General features: G+C 45.8%; 1 protein-coding gene across 4 annotated transcripts in view; it reads left to right on the top strand.

Moving 5' to 3' along the window:
* Positions 1-23,089, top strand: part of btbd11b (BTB (POZ) domain containing 11b) — a 71,800-nt gene that overhangs the window by 30,807 nt on the left and 17,904 nt on the right. For 2 of the 4 annotated variants that reach the window (XM_037108320.1, XM_037108321.1), the window contains exons 2-3: positions 15,329-15,496; positions 22,317-22,521. In XM_037108320.1, the coding sequence (XP_036964215.1) occupies positions 15,329-15,496; positions 22,317-22,521 (373 nt within the window). Of the gene's footprint in view, positions 1-6,596; positions 6,695-14,951; positions 15,230-15,328; positions 15,497-22,316; positions 22,522-23,089 lie in introns of those variants that run through there. The other 2 variants (XM_037108324.1, XM_037108322.1) reach the window with 2 other exon arrangements.

Genomic DNA, 23,089 nt, shown 5'->3' with positions numbered 1-23,089 from the left:
CAACCGAAACACTGATGGCGCCGCTAAAACAAACCAGTCTGTCGGGACGAGACGTCACATCCACCGTGGATGTGACAAGGCCAGACAACTCTGCAAAATACCAGCAGTTAGTTTTAGTTAGAAGTGATATCATCCGGTTTTCAGATCTGCTGAAGCCTCGTGTTATCTCCAGGTGAACTGAGAGGGATCAGCTCTACCTGAACCCCGTTCCTCAGCGGCTCTCTTCAGATGTGGTGTTCCTCAGGGGTCCGTTCTCGGGCCTCTGTTGTCCTCGACATACAGTTCACGCCTCCACGCAGCGAGATCTCTCAAACCCCCTCTGTTGTTACGCATCAGTCAGGTAACTAACCATCTCCTTGCCTTCCCTGAGGACTTTTTAATCTTGACTGTCAATAAATCAGAGATCGTAGCCATTTGCTCCATCAGGCCAAACTCTGCCAGCCTGCTTCAGAAGTCATCTTGGCTACGTCGCTGTAAATATGAAGCAGGATGACATAATATCTGTTTATACGAAGTCTCACATCCTGTCTGGTCTCCATACAAACAGGCACAACGTACTATGAAGCCACGGATCCTGTTTTAGCTGATTTACACTGGCTGCTCATTTGAATCGTATGGATTTTCACATTTAATTGATCCGTTCTGAAGCGTTAAATGGCCCTGATCCAAATTATATAAAGGATTTATTGTTGCTGGGCGTCCTCTGTGATCAGCTCTGATGGTTGTTCCTCCATCGCGGCTCGTGACTGAATGCGACTGTGGAACATTTTCACCTGTTGAATCAGACAGGATGCATCATTAGCATAGTTTAAATACCTTTTTAAGACTCGCTTTTGTGTGAAAGCAGTGAATATTTCGTTTTTACAGATTTTATCATCCCACATTTTACTCTTTCTGCTTTACAGCGTCCACTTCATACCTTGTGCAGTAAAGTGCTGTACAAATAAAGTGTATTATTTGACCTCCGCTCGGGAGTTTCGAAGTCATCTACTGGTGCTGTTAAGTTTGACTTTCCAACAAACTGTTGCCATTCAGCTTCCGCTCGAGCCTTCAAGCCCCGCTGCTTCACTTCTGCTGCCGGCTGAGTATACCTAAGCATTTTCCTTTCATACGCCTCATCTGCTGCATCCTCCCATCACACTGTGAACTGCTCAGAATACACAACCCGCTGTGCTGTCTGGCCACAACACCAAACACCGAGCCTGACTTTAAGGTACGATTGCAGCTCCCCCCCCCTCCTCGGCCGCCTACCTGCCCTGAAATTCACTGCCTCTTTTCCGCCTCCATGGAAAAAAAAGTAATATCTTTCTTCCTGTGAGCTAGCAAATTAATTTTTTACCCATTTCCTCCCAGTTGTTTGCCGCTCATGGTTATGTTGCCTGGTGTGTGTGTGGGGGACAGACAAAATATTCCAAAAATCGAAACTGCAGGAACAGGCAGCGTCCTCACCTCATTTCTTTTCACTGGGATTTTGGGGGTTAGCGTGAGATGGAAGCACATCACAGTCGACAATCTCATTCATTTTATATCCCAGAACTGGCTGCACTCCTGTCGCTTCTTCCTCCATCCATATATGTACAAAACCCCCCCGGACCAGCGGCAGGCTTTGAAACAAATTTACACGATGCACCACGGCCCAGAAAGACTTTTCTCCTGTAAGCTCACGTTGTGAAAGATGCTGCTGTAATTCGTTGGGGTCTGTATAACGACGACATCATAAACATACATGTTTTTTATTCGTTTTAATAGCCAGGATAAGTCTCATCTAATAGTTATTGCAACAACTTCCAACAGTTCCAACACCAAGGAGATGAAGAGAGAGAGAAATTCACCGGACTCCATTAGATAATCGCTCAATTATGTGATTTGTTGATTCAGGAGACATTTTATAATCTTTGTGAAGCTCTGTCAGTAACAAATTCTTAATTATTTTGGCCTTGTTGTTAATTCGGTCTGTGTCATCAGATGACACTTTAATAGTTTAGGTGATTGATATTTAATGAAATGTCAAGAATAAAATCATGTTTTCCTCCTGGTTGGTTAAAGTGTTCTTCAGTCCTGGTCCTCAGGGCTCCCTGACCTGTTTATTTGAGATATTTCTCTGCTCCAACACACCTGATTCAAACTGTATGATCAGCTCGTCATCAAGCCCAGCTGGATCCTGATAACGACCCGTTGATTTGAATCAGGTGTTTTGGAGCCGGGAATCAAAATCCGCCTCCTAATGCTCACATAACTTTTTTCTCCGAAGGACTTAAGGAAGTAACAGCCTGTTTGCGTTGGACCGAGCTACAGTAGGTAAACTGTTTACACTCTTTGTTCGAGGCTAAGCTAACCGCCTGCTGCCAGGGAGTGGTATACATCCTTTACTCTAACTCTTGGCTTGAAACGCAAACAAACCTATTTCCCAGATATTCACACAATCAGCGAGATGCTTCCATTTTGCACTGCGGCAGGACGTTCAAATCAACATGGCTGCCACACAGCGGTTGCCGTAGCGCCCTTAAAGCGGGGACTGTAAACTCTGAGCGACTGCTGTGCGACATCTGATTGTCTGGAGACGTCAAGTGTGCTGCACTCATTTATTGTGTTTGTGTCACTGGATTTAGACGCACTGCTGCGGAGGAACACATTTTTCTCTCCGTCCTCTGCGTTTTGTTTCCACATCAGTCATGTCGGACCGGACGGGGTCCCCTGCTGATGTTCAGGATGAACTTCAGATAATGACAAAAAAAAGAAATAAAAGAAAGACAAAAGAATCTGTTGGGAGTCGACTGGTAGAGGAACAAAAACCTGGATTTGTGTGAGTGGGTTGAAGTCACGTAATGTTCACGGCGGGTACAGTGAATAAAACAAAGACTGTGATCAGGTGTGTGTGTGTGTGTGTGTGTGTGTGCCTCACCATGCTCATATCCAGTGAAGTTTTGTTGTCTACACAACTTCTCCAATCTTTTCAGGATTATGTTGAACAACTGAGACAGAGGGAGACTTGTTTTAAAACGAGAGAAAAGAAAAACCCTCCAAAATCTCCAAAATTGATTTGACAATGTTACTGTAAACCCTAAACATGTGTTCCAACTTACACTTCAAACAGGATGGCCGCTAACACGTTTAGCTTTGCAGCTACATTGATTTTGGCTTACAAAAGAGATATTTTGGATATATCTGAGCTTCTGTAGACTTGGATTACACCAGACAACATGTATGGAACAAGTCCCCATCAACTTCATTCGTTTGAGAAGATGCTGCAACTTTTGTAGTGAAGCTGCGAAGGTCCAGAAATGATTTGTAGACTGCAAAACGTTCCCCTACTTCCTGTTTGGATAGTTCATGATTGAACTTATCCTTTAAACAAGAATCCTACAGTCCCTGCAACAGATGCCAGTCGACCCTAAATCTAATGTCTCAGTATTCATCTGGAAGGCCTGAATGCTACGTTGACTTCTTGTCTTAGCTTCTCTCCGGCCTTCAGATCACACTGTCGGGTCGTTTCAAGGCTTTTACGACTCCAGTTCGTCACCGCTGGTCGCTGTGTAGAAGTTGCAGCGACTCACGCTCAGAACAAACGTCCTCCGTCTTTTTAAATAGCTGATATGATTTGATGGCAGCCGTCTATACGGTGAAAACATCTGCCTGACGGGCCCCTGACATATTTAAAGGCTGCGTCACTGTCATTCATCCTTCACTTTGACGTGGCTGAGGGAGCGAGAGGACCGCACGGGATAACATAAAGGTAGCTAATGTGACGTGGCATGAAGTGATTCATATAGACTACCACCGCACTCTCCAGACCGTCTTACGTGAAAGGAGTCAAAGGACGATTAGCGACCTTGTGTGCAGACACGCAGGCTAATCTCTAGCAAGGCAGAAAACACGTCCGTGCCGATAAGCGCTCGGAGGCAGAACATCGCCACGGCACGCTTTACTGTCAAACACGTACTAATGCCGAACACACACGCGAGGCTCGTCCACGGGTTCAGCCTGACATGGTGAGGGGGGTGTTGTGGGAGGAAATTAAAAGAAAACAGCAAAGGCCGACAAGTCTAATGGCCGAGCTGACTTTTAACTTTAATCTCCCGTCTGATCGGAACAGGCAGCTGAGTGTTTTGGGAAAAAAAAACTGCAGAGGGCAGATTTCCGATGGAGGCGTAGGACCGTAGCCAAGCTCTCCATCAAGACCCCGGCTGTAACACCCCTGGCAGGCAAAGTCAGCATTATATAATGCATATGTGAGTGTCTATTGTGAAAAGCAGAAGAGACGGCTATTAATGGCTTTGGGGCGCTAAGTGACGCAAACAGAGAAACTCAATTATGGAACGAGCTGAGCAACAACAAGACGCCAGAGAAGAATGGGTGGCAGTTAGCCTATTAATACCAGTGTGGAGATGTGGACTTTTTAACCACAGGACTGTTGACAGCATGATATTAAACTGTGACAGGCCTCTGGGTGTTACTGCTCTCATTTTACTGAATAAGACACAGGACTCATAAGCCTTGTGCCAGGCTTATAAGTCCATGAATTCTCATGTCATTCCCTCCGCTCACTGCAATTAATTAAAAAAAAAAAAAAGAAGAGTTTTTGTGCGCAGTAGCAGTCAGCCAATCATGCATCCAGTAACGTCGGTCCTTGGCATCTTTGTGCTAATCTTTACTGAAACTCTTTGTACTTGACTTGTATTAATGCTCTGCCGACTTTGGGAACATACAAGTTGGCCTCGAGTGGAGAAATGAGGCAAGCAGAACATTTGGAAAACAAGTTAGAGAGCTACACCCTTTTGGGATAATGTGCTGATGCAGTCCATGCGAGAGCCTTCGATCACAGCCGTCTCAGAAAAGGATAAACGGTGCAGTTAGACGAGAGCGTCGAGGTGTGAAAGCACGTGGACGCAGCTCGCGGACTCTCACGTGAACGACCGCCATCTTCAAAGCCAAACATCACATGCGCGACCCGCTCAGAGGCCGCTGCACTTCAAAGTCAGACTATCACTCAGACTCAGACCATTTGACTTTTAGAAAGGTCTTTTCCTTTTTTTTTTTTTTAATCTAAAGCTTTCTGGGTTTGGCCAATTTCCAGCTCTGGCTATTCAGCCAAGTGCACTAAAGCTGCACAGATGAAGTGCCACAGCCAACCAAGCAGAAAAACAACTTGTGCCTGCCTCCACTGGGCCGGGTGGGGCCGGCCCGGGTTAGGTTTTGACTCCGTTAGTGCCTGGGGCAGCTTGGGACTTGGCCACCATTAATTACCACTAATGAGTTAAGCATGAGTGACCAGATGATGATGGACTGTACATCATGCTTTCATGAGCAGGAGAGGAATATGGGATCTAACGCTGCGATGGGACATGTGGAGACAGTGTGGCTGCAGCAGCAGAGATGCTTTTTGATGGTGAAGATGAATAATCGCTGAGGAATGAAGAGTCTGAGCGCCGATGTCTTGATTTATCGTGCTCGGGGATCCATTACTAAAGATAGTGGAGTGTGAGGTTAGAGATCTTTTAGCTGCACAGTTCAGCAGCGCACTATTTGTGTCTTTGAAAGGCGTCAGTGTCCGTGTCGTGCTGTTTTAAACTTTGAAGTGAACTCCACCTCAGGAGCTGAGCAGAGAGCTCCACACCACTTTTAACAATGACTCCCTTTTTGCATTTATATTCCTGGCGTGCAGTGTGTATGAGCGAGGCAGGAACATTGGAAAAGAGGGATATTGTGTGTGTGTGTTTGGGTGTGTATGGGTGCGTGAGAGAGCGAGCGTGCATGCACATTCCAGCTCCATGCGTGTATGTTTGGATTTGAAGTGGCTGCTCCCGCCCAGCCGGCCTCCTCCTCCTCCTCCTCCTCCTCCTCCTCCCTCCGCCCTTCCTCACAGCAGAGCCAGTGTGCCTGGGAAAACATGTGGGGGGAGGAGGAGGAGGAGACGCAGGAGGGAGGAGACCCGGCCTACCTGCTGCCTGTAGCTGACAGGAGTCCGTTGGTTGCAGGGCAGACACCCAAAATACGATACGTTCAATATTTGCTTTGGCTCGGCTGGTGTGTTCCGTTAAAGGATGTACTGTTGGCATGGCTCGTGACATTTTTAACCTGCAATAACAATCCCGCTTGGGTAGTATATCCTTGTTTGAAAACCGTGTGTGCCGCGTGATCGTGATTTCTGTTTTATGATGCACAAGACAGCAGCAGCGTTTCTGTCTTGGTGTAGATTTTATTTGGGTGGAAGCGTGAGAGGACGCTGACAGGTGAGCTCGCACAATTTGATTTAGAGCGTGATATTGCAAATTGCCCAATTCCGGCTCGGCTGATATTCACCCCTGAGTGTGAGAGCAATCGTTCATTCTCAGCACTTAACAAAGACCACATTGTTTTATTTGTCAGACTTGCCACTTTTTCCATAATAAGCAATAGAGTTCAGGTCAGCGGGGCTCCTTTCCCCCCCGAGGTTTGGAGCATTTTTCAAAACTGACAGATCACAGCTCAGGTACGAGGCCGCCTGCATTATCAAAGTGACAGGGATATTTGCTGGCAGAGGCTCCTCAGCAGCGAGGGTCATCCCCCTGGAGGAGGTGCTGAGGTGGGGGGGGGCAGCAGGCAGCGACACGCAGCCCCAGGCCTCATCACTCTCTGCCAGGCGTGGCCCACTTCCAGTCAGCGTCTGTGCTGCACGCAGACACTTTGCAAAGTCAGGAATGATCGATTACTCCAGGTGAGTTAAACAATTACGGGGCAAATTGGAGCTCTATGCCTCATAAGGTGCGAGTCTCCCGCTCTGAAACAACCCCCGGAAGAGTAATGAATCAACATTTGGAAAAAGAAAGTAGGATAAACCGCTCAGGCAGTCCTTTGATGTTAATAACAACAGTATTATGGGAGAGAGTTTTATTTCTCTGGCTGTCAAAGACTTCAGCACCATTTTGCTTTATCTACTTTAGTGGAAGGTTTTTTTTTAAAAAAAAACCTTGTCGCTGGGACGGCTGCAGTTATCCGATTATTTCTGCCAATTTGCAGACACGGGACTCCCGGGAGGAGGATGGAGATACATTTTGTGGCTGGCAGTTCAGGTGTCGATACTGAGTGGGCCGTGATGTGAAGAGTCGGAGGAAGAAACAGAAACAGCTGAATGTGGAAGCGTCTGTTTGGAAAACAGAAAAGTGCTGTTCTTAATGCAGATGGTGGTGCATGTGAGCGGTTACTGGGCACCACAGGAGCCACTGGAATGAAACATAAACGGACCTAAAGCGTGACCACATTTTAAAGGATAAGGCTGGTGTTATTCTACATCGTTCTTATTATCAGCAAAACCCCAGAAAAGACCGAAAACCAACAACGGATATTTTCTGCCTCTTTATATTTTCCGACTCCCCCGCTTCAGACGTGAGCAGCGGCGGCTTCAGGATGTTTGAGGGATGGAGGGCGAAAAAATGAAAAGGGCACCAGCATCATGCTGACGTGACGCTTGATGGAGTCTGTACCAAACAAACACGTTGTCTGACATCCAGAGAACAAGATTTATAGGCCAGGACGTCTCGACAGCACTACAATACGGTTGATAACTTAACGGTTTGATGGTTTTTGATAATTGTGCAGCCTTAACACAAATTCAGTCACTATGAAGAAGGAACACGTCACTCGGTGCAGCGAGAGGATCATTTCCTTCAGCTGTGTCGGTGTGAAAACAAGACATGTCACGCATCCTTCACCCTCTACATCTTCCACTCAAACGGATCCGCTGTAGATTACAAACCCCGGCATCATCATTCGTCATCGCCGCTCACATCCAGTCACTGTGGTGTTGTTTTTCCCAGAATACTTTGAATCACCCTCTCCCCCACCCTCCTTGTTCCAAATGTCTTCCTCACTACACGTTTCCTCTTTCTACAGCGTGTAAACGTGACATTTTACTGCTATGTCTGCTGCAGAGTCTCTACGTGCTCATAGAGATGTGCAGTGCAGAAAATGTTCATTAAACTTAAGCTACTGTAAAAAAAAAAAAAAAAAAAAAAATGTGGGTAAACAGCATTAATAGTGCATGAGAGACGAGCTTTGGTTCTGTTTTGACCGGCAGTCTTGATGCACACATCCAAACACACCGTTCACACGCTGCACGTCTCCTACCTGCAGGATTTACTGTCTTATCTGCTTCGCTTCATGTTTACGGCGCTCAGTTTTTTCATGTCTGAGAGCGTCTTCGCTTTAAAGCAGCTCCCGCTGTTTACAAGCATGAATCTCGGCATGATGTCACTCTCCCTTTAAAATGGCCCAGAGGGGAAAATATCCCCCTCGTAGCAAATCTCATTTTATGACATTAGTCATATCCTTTAATTACTTTAGTGCCCTCGGTGCTAAATGAGCAATTACTTCTGAATATTGTTGCATTTTAGCGGGATCGCCGGGTCTGTTTGTCACAAGTTCAGCGGCTTTTGATGTTTTTCAGAGTCACAAGAGAAACCCTGTCCTTGATTTTTACTCTAATGCGACAGACCACACACACACACACACACACACACACACACACACACATACATACACACACACACTTCTTCTTCTCCTTGCCCGTATCTGATTATATGAGATAATTGTAAGGAAGAAAATAGCGTAGCGCAGCTTTTTAAGACTCACAGCGAGGTATTGCAGGGCGAGCTGGGAGAGAGAGAGAGAGATTACGGCTCAGTGACTTCAGATTTTTCCCTGCTGCTGCTGATTGCCAGTATTGTCTGGACAGCATCCTGCGGGAAGCGTTCGACTGGATATTACACGCAGATTTATTACCCTTGACAGACGAAATGAGATGAAAAGAGAGAAATAATAGTGAAAGAGCCGCTACCTCAGGATGGAATAACACAGAGCCTGCAGGGAGGCTGGTTTCCCTCTGATTGGAGCACGTTGCGTAATTCTAGTTGTGCCCTTGTTGTGCGTCGGTCACCCGTCACAAGTCCCCCGCCTGTGTGTGTGTTTGAGTGCATGGCCTATTGTGTGTGGAAGACTTATAGTATGAACTTGCATGTGGTTTGCTTGACTTATTCTCGTCTGTCTCCTTTTTTTAGTTCCTGTTACTATTTCCAAGCTGCCTGCAGTGATTCAGTGGCCACAGTCGGCTCACCTACAGTGTCATCTCCATTTTTATTTTAGCATCAGCTCATTGATGCTACTCAACATTATGTGCATTAGATTTTATTACTACTATTGTCACTTATTAATCTAAGGTATCAGCTCCACTGGTGGATGAACATGGGGGAGCAGCACAGATCACCCTGTTCTGGTCTCTGGGAGTCCAGTAGAGTCCACATGCTAGCTGCTAACCGTGTCTGTTTGATGGGCCGGTGGCATCTACAGGGTTTATCAGAGCTTTATTCATGACCTGACTGCTGCTGGAGAAACAGTTGATGTGTGCAGAAACCAGAACATTGAAGAGTCGAGGTGTAAATAAAACATAAAGAGCTGAAAGGCGTCCATCGCCTGTGCACAAATATTGATGAACGCGGCTTAAATCAGTTTCTACAAATGAAATAAACATCTCCTTTACAAAATTGTACTCACACCTCTCCAATTAAAGCTCAGCCGCCAGATGCAGGGCTCCATATTAAAGACCGCTTCAGACCGCGAGCACGTTGCTCCCTTGATTTTCTTGCTGTCTAATGAACACCTGCTTCAAAGAAGGTCAATGATGAGGCGTGACTTCAATCAAGGAAATCTAATCTAATACAAGATTACCATTCGCGCAAGACAAGTGGAGAAAGCAGCGCGGCGGCGGAGGACAGCAGGGTGACGAAATGATTTATTGGATCGATTAAACCTCCTGCGACCAAGAATCTTACGTGAGACGGTGACTGTGATGTACCTGAGCTGCCCTCTGACCCGCTGCAGCAACGGATCAAGTTTAATTTTACATTCCTTATAACAAAAAAAAACAAGAGAGGGAGAGGTCTGGTGTGCGTACAGTCGGCTCACAACACAAAAATAAACCTAAACCTACAGTCTGAATGTTTTCCCGTTGGCGGTTTACTCATACTTGTGTAAGAACACATCGGGAGGCTTGTGTGTTTCTTTCCGAGAGACGGGAAAGCATTTTCAGTCCGCTGCGTTAAAGAGGATCTTCAGCAGACTGTATCCTGAACGCAGTTGCCCAACAAATAAAAAGGAAGTGTTCAGTTTGGATTTAGCTGAACACATTGTTCTCTCAGCAGAGCACACTGCAACCAGACACACAGTTCCTGGGATTAAGACTTCATAATTACTAATAATTATCTGTGTGTGTGCTTTTTTGTCTGCAACATGGCTTGTTAATAATTTGTTTGCAGCTACTGACTGCGTAATGGCATTCGTGTTTCCGTGTGTGTTTCCGAGTGTGTTTGTGGTTCATCCAGTGTTCACATGCCTTCTCCTTTTTTCCGCCGGCCTCCTAATTTAAACAGACATTTGCATGTGTGCATGTATTTCCTCTGTCCTCCTTCGTTTCCCCTCGTGGCCGACGCAGGACTAACCCGGTTAAAACACTCGTGGCTCCCTCGAACCAGAGCGTGATCACCTGAGAGCCCCCGAACCACGAGCGTCTCCCCTGGAAGGTTTTACAATCTGCGACACTTACATTTCCATATTCACACCTCTATTTCTACTCAGAATGAATAAAGCAGCTATTTATGAACAGGAAAGGCGTTCTGACACATCTGAACACACGTCACCGCTCTGTTTCCCGATTTTCCGTCCAGCTATGTCTCCCTCTATGATCGCTCGCTCGGCATACATATGGTCGCCATCTGGCCTGGCAGAGCAGAGCAGGAGCCCAGAGAGGGGCAGCACTACTGTGATCCATGTACAGTAACAACATGATTAACCCTTTAGAGCCGTAACGGTGCGCTTTAACAGTCTTTCTCTTCTGCTCTCTGGTGTCTCTGAACCTTTTCTTTCATTCTGTCACTCCGTCTGACCGTCACATCCTGCAGTCGCGTCAGATCATTTATCTAAGTGACTCCTTCAGTTCACATGTTTGAGCGAAACCTTCATAATTTGCTCGATCAGAACGGGACTCTGCCGTCCTATCTGAAGCCGGTGCTCCTGCAGAGCCGCAGTGTTGTTTAGGGAAGCGCGCTCGTCCGCTGTGTGTCCCCTCCGAAATAGATTTAAGTGCAGGGTAGGAGCCACATCGAGGTCAGCATTCCTGCCCCACTGCTCCAGTCAACCCTGAGACGAGTCAGAGCGGATCTGAGCCTCTGACAGACAGAACCAGAGCTCGTTCTGCACGGCTCATAGTGCGATTTCAGTTTTCTTATACATGAAACAATCTTCAGATGATCTCGCTGCCAGGAGTCGGATTAAAGCAGCAGCTCGTAGATTAACTGAAGTTAGATGAAAAGTTTGTTTCCTCTCTCATGTTCTGTACTTTCAAGTGTGAAATGTTCTGCCAGACACAGCGGGGGGTCGGCCGTGATCAGGGGCTTACAAAGTCAAATAAATCCCTGGTATGTCTGCACACACACCTGACACACACACGCTGCGTTTGAGCATGTTTGGTCAAAACGACAGAACAGTTACTATTCATACGACTCTTTAACAGGAAGCTACAACGTTGGATGTTCAGTAGAAACATGTACAGGTGGTGTTAAGGTCTGGAAGTCACAGTGAGCCACCTGTGTTCGCTCTGACCCACGACACGGTGACGACGATAATTTTGTCAGTTCACAGCTACACAGTTCAGCGACACTTCAACTACAGACCTGGATAATTAAAGTGGCAGAGTGAAGCGGAGGTCGTCCTCCGGCCTGCTGCACTGACAAAACACCTGAGCAGATGTGTTAATGAACAGGAGCAGGTGTGTGTTTAAAGTGTGTCTTTAAAGACTGTGTTTTACCTGGCGTGCTGAGGATACCCTGAGCTGAGTGTTGGCATGTCGGAGCTCAGCGAACATCCAGCGAGCTTTGGAGTCAGTTTCACACTGAATAACAGGGAGAGAAAATCAGCTTTCTTTTAGCTTTTGAAGCAATTTGTTTACTGGTCAGTATAAATATTAAGGAGAACATGACTTCCTTACATCCCCCCCAAGCTCAAACCTCGAGCTACTGCCAGCACCTCTTCGGCTTAGCACAGCACAAAGACTTGAAACGGGGGAAACACTTTGCAAAAACCAAGAATGACCTTACGACAGCAACTCTGGGACCTTGGGAAGTGACGGCACCCGACCAAGAAATTATATTGCACACACAGTAATCCCCAGTAAAGCCTGAACATGTTGCTATTATTTGCATTTTAACAGAATTTCAGACATGGCACGACTGTAAACAGAGTCACTTGACACAGTGATGTGTCTGACTGAGTTCAAACCATTTTTAATTTGGGTGAAAATGACAGAACTCGAGCTGCTGGTGCGTGCCGAGTTCAGTCAGAACACAACACGCAGGCGTACCTCCATCTGTTCCGTGCTAACCTAACCTAACTTGCTGCTTGCATTCCCCAAACTATTCCTTTTAAATAGTTAAAGTGCATCAGCGAGAAACACCGATGTTGCATTTGGGGTTTTATTTTGTGACTGTTTACGAGGCGGCGAGTGTGTGTTTGCCTCTGAAGCTGCTCTGTGCTGCTGCCCATCACAGAATGTGACTAAGGTGCACCGAGTGACATCTTAATGGGAACTCTGCTGCTCGTTACTTCTCCTCCAGTGGCAGGGTCGAGCCTGGAGCATCATTCAGCCCCCTTTTTCTCCTCCGCAACACTGACTTGCTGCCATCGGGCGAACAGGAGCCGGCCCACTTCAAAGAGTGGCAGGTGCTCGATATCGTCTCTCAGCGCTGTGCATCGTAAACCGCAGCCAGCGCTCGTATCGTTAACGTTATGGCCAGTAAAAGGCTTAAAACATCTTGTTTGGCTGTAATGACGTTTCAGACCTGAGAAGGTTTTCTGTTGTCGTAACGGTCGGGAGGATGGTGACGAGAGTTATCTCAGAGAGAGAGAGAGAGAGAGAGAGCGGCTACGGTCGGTGGCATGCAAGAGCTCCATCAGTTCCCCCCTGAGGGAAGACAGTGCCTTGCATTAGGACACAGAGAGCCAGTGAGTCACCTTCCCTCAGTCCATCCTGAGAGCGTTCAGCACTTCAGCATGTCAGCTTGCCCTGTTATTTCCCCTGAGCCAAGGTTAAGGAGCTGGACAGTCAAAGCTCAAGTGTAACAGTGAGGTATTTTTATTCATGTTTTTCAGAGAGGACTTTTTTCTCTTCTTCTTCTCTCAGATCTCCCTGACGACAGGGACCCAGAGAGGGCGATGAACAGGACGAGGGTTAAACGTCATAATTTAGCCGATTATGAAAATGACGCCGCCTGCAGCGCAGTGTTCAGCTGACTCACACCTGAGGGGGGCCTTTATTCTGTGGGCTTCAAAAGAGGCGGCTCATGAGTCCCGTGGCCGCGCTCCGAGGGGGCTATTTACTTCAGTTTTTGTAATTGTTGGAGAAGGAAGTTGGCAGAGAAAGGTGCCCGGGTAGAGCCCCACCGCTGCTTTAAATGCTTTAAGATGAATTTCCTGGAGTTTGCACAACTGCTCGCCAAAGAGGGGCACATTGTGAGCATTAAAAGCAATAAATGAGGTGTTTCAGAGTCCCAGCAGCAACAGAAAGAAAGCTCTCCTCACCTCATAATTGATCCTGTTGGCTCGTCTGGAGCCTCGGCTGAACACTGCAGCTGTTTCGGACACCTGACACGGGTGCAGCAGATGGTGACGTCTCCTGGTCTTTGTTCCAGAGTCGTGCAGGTTGTCAGTAGCTGTCTGGCCTGACGCGAACAAAGATGTAGATGAAGTGATGCCCACGGCTGCTCCGATGGCAGCTGCTCTGGAGGTTTATACGCTGGATTACTCAGTTTTTTATGACTGGTGAATAGCAAACACAAAAGTAGAGTTTAATCAGAAGCCTTCCTTTCAAAATCAGCACATTTGAAGAGCCTGCCATTAGGGACTGTATGAAAATTATTAGACTGAGGAGGAGGAGAACAATCACAGCACAGTCTACAAAGTAAAACAGCACGAGGCCTTTTCCGGCCTCGAGGGATGTAATTTAAATCAGCGTCAGTCGGCTCATTTAAGGAACAGCTCACCATCTTTTAACTCAGTCAGTAATATTTCACTCCTCCTGCTGATGGAAATTCAGGTGAAGTTTGAAATAAAAACACAAATTTGGACGTTATTTACACCTTTTTTAAGATGAAACTGTTGCTGCAGCCGCTAAGCTAAAGGTGTTAGCATGCACAACAGCTCGACGTCAACTCTGTTTGTCAGAAAAGGCCCAGAAATGTTTTGTGGAGTTTGAAACCTTACCTGACTTTCCTTCACCTGCCACTACCTGCATATAACACCTGACTATCCTGCAGAACTGTCGATTGTCGAGTTGTATTGTGGGTAACGTAGGCAGCTGGTGTTGACGAGGAAGAAGAACACAGTGACTTTCACGTAACTGCTCGATCGCGCATGATAAGTTGAATGAAATTAGGGCAAACATTTCAAACGCGTGCAAAAAAAACACAACCCGTCACCTTCGCTCGCCCCCCTCCAGCAGTCACTTTGGTTCAGTCCATTTCTAGCGGCTGTCTCAAAGGCTCAAAGTTAAATGAACCTCCCTGAAAGCGACTCTCTGCTCTCACAAGATGAATGAAGAATGTCTGCTTCGCCACAGGCAGCATGTGCATTAAATTAGCAGCATATTATGAGAAAGGAGCCATTAAAGCCAGAGCTACTTTTTTTTTCTTGCCGCAGTGATTAAAGGGCGAAGCACAGAGTCACTGCTCTCAGCCATCTCGTGAGTTGACACCCTGCAAACAGCAGAGGAAGGAAGGGAAGGGTGCAGCGCGTAACGTAGCGCGCTCTGCCTCGTCACCCTCGGAGCGCGACGAAGACAAACTAGCACAACGAGGTGTGAATAATGAAAACACATCTGAAATATTACACATTGTTACCTCGGGGAGAAGTTCTGACAGGTGCTACTAGGAGGCATAATTACTTCCTTGTGTGGGCTCCATTATTTTCTCATTCAGAGACTCACTGAAAATAATTACACATTAATATGACAAATATGTGAAGGGGAATAATGAGGTACTACTGACATGTAAGAGGAGATACTAAGTGTTTTGGAGGGTCTTTATTGATAGGACGACATGCAACAGAGGGCTTCAGGTCGGACTCGAACCCTGAGCCGCTGCAGGGACGCCGGCTTCACCTACTGAGACACTGAGTTTGTTATTCCCCTTTGGATCTGTAGAGACAAAGTGTAATTACGTACACTGGCTGAATCAGATACTAGTCTTGCGCTCTACCATGACGTACATGTGACACCCCCCTCTCTCTCTTCTCTGTTTGTCTCCCTCAGGTGTGCTCAGTCTACCTGAGGGTTTGATCCTCCACAGGGACCAGCAGCAGCAGCAGCAGCAGCAGCGAGCGGGGAAGAGCGGCGAGGGAAACGCCTACAGCCAGACGGATCTGCGCTCCGCTGAACAGTGTTTACTGGCCACAAGAGTGGGCAGCATCTCAGAGCTCAGTGAGTGCTGTGTGTGTGTGTGTGTGTGTGTGTGTGTGTGTGTGTGTGTGTGTGTGTGTGTGTAGAAGTGAAGGACTGTCGTTGACACCTCCCTCAGTAGTCAATTTGCCCTTGAGCAAGGTAATAAACCGCCCGGGTCACCTGGTCATGATCTTTTTTTATGTCTCAGTACTTTTCTGTCTGTGTGAGAGTGAAACAGGACGAACTTCAACAGATCTACCCTTGAAAAATACCTTGAGAAGTCTGCGTGAGTATTTGAGGGTTTGATCAATGCGTCTGATCGCTGGTAGCTGTTTTTTTGTTTCAGCTGAATTTGCCGAACCCTGTTTTTTTTTTTTTTTGTGGCTGAGTTTCATATTGGAACTATTTTCATGCATGAAAGAAAACACAATGTTCACTCCTGGACTGAAAATCCTTCAGAGCTGATTTTATTCTGAGTGTTTTATTCTGAGTGATTGTGGGTTTTTTTTGTTTGTTTTTTTAGCCACGTTAGCGACGTGACTGACAGGGTTGGTATTGTCTTTTGTTAGAGACTAAAAAATGTCCCAACGACTATCAGATTGATGAGATGAACTATATTTGACATTCATTGTTCTGCTAATTTGACTTCTTGCACTGACAGCAAGTCAAATTGTCAATTATTCTGTCAGATTCTGAACTTGTTGCATCAGTGCAGGTTTATTGGACAGTGACAGGGACAGACAATGACTCCTGGTACTTCAGCGTTTGATGGATCTCAGTCTTATTTGGTGCCAATATTCATGGTACCCAGAGGATAAATTGTTCCTCCAGGTCAAAGTTTTTACTATAACATTTAGCACAGATGATCTTGGTTCCCTGAGGATGAATCTTCATGATTTTGATTCAAAAGAAAACAGATTTACATGATTCAGTCAAGTAGTTGGATTTCTTTTCATGACATAAAACATGCAAACTAATTCTCTCCTTTCTGGATGTTATGCACATGAGCAGAAAACTTCTCTGCATCTTCTTGTGTTTTAACAACATTCAGTGTCTTTTAAGTTTTTACACATGCGCAGACATAAAACAACAAAAGAAACTGGATTTAACGGTACACATGTTCCAAATTAAAGGTAATATTCAGCTTATAAGCGGCTCAAGCATATCGCATAACGCTGTTTACACATCCACTCGAATAATCTCCATTAATCCGATAACAATCAGTTTATTAGTGTTCATGTTCACATGCTCACTGACGGTGTGCAACCAGAAGTCTCCTTCATATTCGTGACAGGCGGATTATCGGCTGATACGATGATGTGATGTTTAATAAGACACAAATATTGTCTGACACTATCAGTAAATCATAATCCTGCTGTGTGCCTGTTCACTGACTGTGAGTCAGCAGGAGTTGCACTGAGAGAGCATTTCTAATGAATTACATCCATTTATTAAAGCTTATAAGTTTGGCAAGCCCTCCAAAAGTTAATTGAATGTGTTTCCAGTCCAAATGTTCTCATTGTTCAGAAGAATAATGGGCATCAGAATGCAGAATACAGTATGAAGTCAGTTTTATGTCATAATAATAGGTTTTCTGCATCGTTTGAGGGATTACACAACGATCAAGTTTTGCTCATCCACACAAGAAAAGTCAGTTTATTGTTACACTTTCTAACAACCGTTCATGGAGCTGCAGTGGCAAGATGTGTTGCAAAACACTGAGAGGAACACAACTTTCATGTTTTCCCGTTTGATGCGATCAGATAAAATCACAGAATCGAGACGCTGATCGGAGGCGATGAACTGTTTCGTTTCATGGGTGCATTCAACTCGTCTCCTCCGACAGAAGAAGAACAAATTCAGTCGCAGAGGCGCAGATTGTTTCCTAATGTGGACGAGTAAAAAAAAAACCCTGAAGCCAATAACGGGGAAGAGGTCTGTTTCTGTTTACATGGCATCAGTGCGTCAAGGCGGCGAGGCTGGAGAACTATTTTCTGTACATCCTGTGTAAACACGTATCATCAGAGCAAACAGCGAGCCAATCCTCCTCCCCGTATGTCATCGCAGGAGGGGAGGGGGTGCAGTGCTGAATCTCCAGCCCTCTGTCCATGTTGTATTGATGAGGTCAAGCAAGGACTCATTCTGTTATGTTGACAATGCAAACACCGAGACAAGGAGAGAGAGAGAGAGCGGCCGATTGGACGATAGCAGAGCTCAGTCCGGTGGTAATGTTATCAGCTCCGGAGAGGAATTTCTGTAAATAACTGTAGGATTTGCAAACAGACGCACGGCTGAAGCGTGAGAGTAATTGAGAAAAGCGGAATAGCCGGCAGTCACACTGTGTATCTGAAAGAGAGCAAGACGGGGAAACAGGAGAAGAAGAAAAAGATGAGAGTTTGATTTATTTCAAAAATTTAACTCCCTGCAGTAAAATACCAGGAACATTTGCATCCTGTGCAGGGACGCTTTTTTTTTTTTCTGAAACTGGCATTTAGAGTAAATTTTAGAGGTTTGCCACTGATTTACCTCTTTGTGTTCTCTCATTTCCTCTTCCGCCAAAATGCCAAATTAGCATATTTGAAATGACAGTCCCACAAACGCTGATTACTGGGTCTGAGCCAGTCCTGCCTCACATACGTTACAAGACACGTTTAGTCTCCCTGTTTCTACCTGTAAATCCACACAGGTGGCATTTGTAATAAAACCACAAGGTGAATCGAGGTCAAATGGCGGCAACCTAATTGTTCATGTTGATACGCAGATAAATGTCTGACTCTCCACCTTCGTCGTCATCTTATATTTGGATTTGGATTTATGCCAGTTCTGGTCCGACTAAGGCCTATGCATGCAAGATTAAACAACTTCCAACCACATTATCTGCGTGTGTTGGTCCGACTGTGAGAAAATCGATGTTTACATGGACTTTGAAAGTCCGATTTGAGTCGGACTTTCACAATAGTCCGACTTCTTCTCACATCATGTAAATGTAGTGATTCTCTTTATTACTTTGAGGACATAGTTCGACACTTGTTATCGTTCTTCTCGAGAGTTTGAGGAGAACATTTATCTCACGTTGATGTCTGGACGCTGAACATGACGCTGTTGAACCAAACTCCATTCTAAAAGCAGGTAATTTCAGGTCTGGCCTATTTTATCACAGTAAAAACTGTAGTTATACCATCAGGAAGAGTCTTTTCTGATTCACTTCGATCTGCGGGAACAATCTGCACTATAATTTACACAGAAACATCTTTAACTAACCTGTGATGAAGTGTTTGCCACAGATACACGCTGCTCTCATCTACATGTACCGTACAGACATCAGCATGGTATCAATTTCCTCTTTTCTTGGGGAAAAAAAAGCAGCGTGTTACATGATTCGTATTTCTGTGGGACTCTTTCTGTTCTTTAAGAATAATATTTGAGTTTTACCATATCAAAGATCACACTTCCTCTTCATCCATCAGACAGTTCGCAGGTTTGAACTCCGTCACATCTTCGACACCTGCTGCTGCAGATTTTAGTCGTGGCTTATTTGTCAGGTTCATCGTGGCTCTTTAACGTGTTTGCAGATTTTATTACCCGGAACTACATTTATTACTAATAACGCTGATTTAAAAACTGCTCTTGAACATCGTTATTCATGATCACTGGACATCGAGCTCAGATCTCATTCTGCCACAGCAAGCAAAAAGACTTTGGCAGCTCCAGAAATGATTTTTATGACATCTGATTCTTTTTCATGTTTCTACTTTATTCTCCGGTGGAATCAGGGCTGTTAATCCTGCAAATCAACTAACAGGAGACATTTCTAATGGCTGTCAGTACTCTCAGGAACACCTTTCACGGATCATTTTGTATTTGTTCTGAAGAGAAGTGTGTGATCACAGAAGCAGAAACTTGATGGGCTCAAAGGTGGAATAATGTTGTGAATCGAATCATCATCATCATCATTTTGTTTTGGGCCGTCTTCTCTGGTCGACTTCAGGTGGATCCTCAGAATAAGTTCTTCAGCGTCTCTGTGATATATTAGCTTTGATTCAACAGCTGTGGCCTTTAATTCTGACCCGTGTGGGATTAATGCTGTAATAATGTACATCACACCTCCTGTCAGCACACTTTCTTCACTAATGGAGCCGCAGGAGGCCTCCAGCAGCCGGAGAGTCGTCACGTGATGATACCCTGTGCAGCCGTCCTTTGAAAAAGTACGATGTTCTGATCCGTGAGTGAGACGTTGGGGTGGGCGGGTCAGATCGGACTCCCAGACAGATTACTGCAGGGACGCCATGTGCTCGGTTCCTATCACAGTTTGTAACGTATGACTCCCCGGTGTTTTATAACGCCAACTCAGTCTGGAAGTTGGAGTAGAGATGGGTAATGATGAAGAAAGACCTTCTTCCTGGATGTTCCACTACATTAAAAACAGAATATCTGTATTCAAAGGGAGCCCGAGTTCAGTCGCTCTCTTTCAAGCTGGCGCCTTTTTCTTTCGTCTCAGTGAGTCTTCTCACATTATCCTGACTAGATGTTAGATGGAACGATTCCGTACAGACAGTGTTTGTTCCCTCTGTGTAATCTGATATGCATTGGCTGTTTTCAAACGGATAGCAGGAGGAATAGCTTAGCAGTCGGGATGGCCACGGGCAACCAATAAATGTAATCACAGCCGCATAGCAGCAAATAATTGAAACACAAGAAAGTGTTGATGGTGGCAGCAGCTGCACGCCGCAGCGAGGATGCATCCGTCAGAAAACCTGGTTCCTGCCTGTGCTCACTTACCTACAAAAGGCCTGGATGTAATCGTCTCTCATCACAAAACGAGAGTCAATCTCTACATTTTCCACAGAGTGTGCTTTCTCCCTCGCCATCAAACATTAAACAGCCCTCACACTCGCTGAAGTAATGAGCAGTTTGGGTTGTTATGTGGGAGCCGGCGTTGACCTTAGAGGTGCCAACGCTCATGAAATCCCTCATGAATCAAAGCGGTGCCATTATACTCTGGAAAACTGACACATTTGTGTGATTTTTAAAAAAAAATGTTTTATTATTATTCTTGAGATTTTTAAAGCTGCGAAAACAATCACTGAGTGCACCCGAGGAGCTGCGTGAGTCCTCCAGCGCTCCTCCTCTTGTTAGCATAAAGAATTAATTACCCAGGATGAGGTATTGATCGAAGGCTTGAATCTTATAATGAAAAGGATATTGACGTTTTAGCTTATTAGCCTGCTGTACTTCCATCCATCCTTCCTCTTTTTGTTTTTCCAAAACAAGTAGTCCTCCCTGCACGGCCCAAATCAACCAGTCAAGCCTTTTTTTTTCCCAGCAGATATTCCTGCGTACACCTGCTGAAGGAGCGGCGGGCATCTCGTGTTAAGCTGCTGCTAACTTCACCGCCGTTGTTCTCTCTCGGCGTCAGACATAATCCTCCCCCTCAGCCCTGCCAGAGCCTCCTCTGCTGGAACAGGAAATGTCACAGGCCGGCATAAATAAGACATGAGACCCGGCTGTCGCTGACCACCTCAGCTCCCCTTACCGGGCTTAGCAGGGCACCGTTACAAGCTTATCTGTATTCCCGTTGGTACGATTAAAGAGAAAAAGACGCAGGAGGAGGAACAGATATGGAAAACGGAATTGAACTGCAGTTTTTCACAAGACGTGGTCGCGCCTGCCGCAGTGTTTTCCTGCACGTTGCGTCAGGAGACATTTTCTCCATCAGCGTTCCCAGAGGACGGTCGAGAGATTGACTGTTTCACTGCATGAATGCCTTCCCCTCATTCACTCGGCCTCTCACATTGTCCGAGCCAAATGGAATGTTGGCAAGCACCAAATGGCCCAATTTTGATGCTAAGCAAACGCTTTTGTCCCACGGAAATGACAGTTTGTTCCCACTCTTGTGTTGTATAGGCACTCATACGGTGCCGTATAGCTCATTTGGACCGAGTGGCATTGTGCTCTATTACTTAGCTTTTTCTTTGCCTTGAATGGTATCAAATTGACCAGAACACGATGACACAGAGCGAGTTTTCTCTCGGCTTCAGAATTTCATTACATTCTCTCATAGCGCAGTGAGTCTAGACAGGAAGGAGAAGCGACAGAAACCTGACAGCAGTCAGTGAAATGGGATTTGAGTCCGCTGTAATAATACAGGGCTGGTTTTCACACTCTGCCACTCAATAACAAAGGTGCCACAAGTCACAATGACTTCTTGAGGTGGATGGTTGTCTCGACTCTCCGGCCGGCTGTGGACGACATTTTTCAAACTCATCGCTAGATTATTTTTTTCCCTTCTCTTAAAGACCGATCCGTCCCTTCAGAATTAAAAGAAAATGGGCTGAACATGCTTTTTTTTTCCAAGAAACTGTTTACTTTCTTTTAAACCCGCCTAGAGAATATTCTGATTTTTATTTGCCGAGTCCCCCGCTTTGATTTCTGGAGTCCAACTGGATGACCTTAAAGTACTGACAAATTATGCAGGGGAAATAGCTCGGAGTAGCGAATGTTTATCCATAAATATTCATTCTTCACACGGTGCAGGCCTGAGCATCCCGAGCTCTTCCCTCTGTGAGCCGCACAGAAAGGACTGGGATGAACTCTGTCTCTTTCCAGACTGTGGCGCGTTGTGGAAACTCTCGATTCCCCCTGACAGAGCGAGCTCCGAGGGAGCTGGAAGGAATGAGGATGATTCCCCGGCGTCTTATTAAAGGCCATGTGCACAAAATATTCCTGTCTTTTCACCCTCGTGCCTGCACATGAATTTCTTTTCTCACAGCTCATGATCCCTCTATGTTTCCCCCCTGTATGATATATGTGTGTGTGTGTGTGTGTGTGTGTGTGTGTGTGTGTGTGTGTGTGTGTGTAGGCGACCTGGTGTCCCGGGCCATGCACCACCTTCAGCCGCTGTATATGAAGAACCACAACAACGGGACGCCGGTCCACCAGAAGGGCTGCGTGATCCACTGGCAGCCCGAGGCGATCTACACGCTGTGCTACTTCATGCACTGCCATCAGATGGAGTGGGAGAACCCAAACGTCGAGCCCTCCAAGGTCACCTTACAGACAGAGAGGTGAGACGCAAACATGCCGATTAAAATCACAAGAGGAGCTCCGGATTCCTCAACACGGAACGACACAACGTGAAAATGGAGTTATCCAAAATATCCCTGCGGTCCTGAAAGGATTAGGCATCGAGATATTCGATTTGTTTATTATTAATATCCCATAAAAAGTCCAAAGGCGACAACGAATTGGTTTGACTCTGAAGTATTAGCTTCATTATCGTCAATAAACACAAGAATGAGCCACACTGCTGCACCGACTGACAGCAGGTTCCCTCATCTCAACAAACCTGACCTGCACAGGTGAAGATAAGAGGCGATCGCACCCTGGTGCCCAAAAAAACACTGCGAGACTGCCGTCAACTCACTATAAATACATCACGACTTCCTTACCTCCACTTCAGTTTCTAAAATCAGCAGCGCTCAGCCTTCTTTTTGAAAATTAAACTGGATATTTGTTGCTCTTTATAAAATATTTATTACTTCGGGGGGGAACAGCTGGGAGATGAGAGCTGCAGACGGGTTAATTACAGAAGTGGAAATGTGTCGGAGTCAATGTTGGGTTTGGTGTTGTCTC

The sequence above is a fragment of the Acanthopagrus latus genome, chromosome 8 (genome assembly GCF_904848185.1).
Source record: "Acanthopagrus latus isolate v.2019 chromosome 8, fAcaLat1.1, whole genome shotgun sequence".
NCBI lineage: Eukaryota > Metazoa > Chordata > Actinopteri > Spariformes > Sparidae > Acanthopagrus > Acanthopagrus latus.
This window is presented reverse-complemented; position numbering and strand designations above follow the sequence as displayed.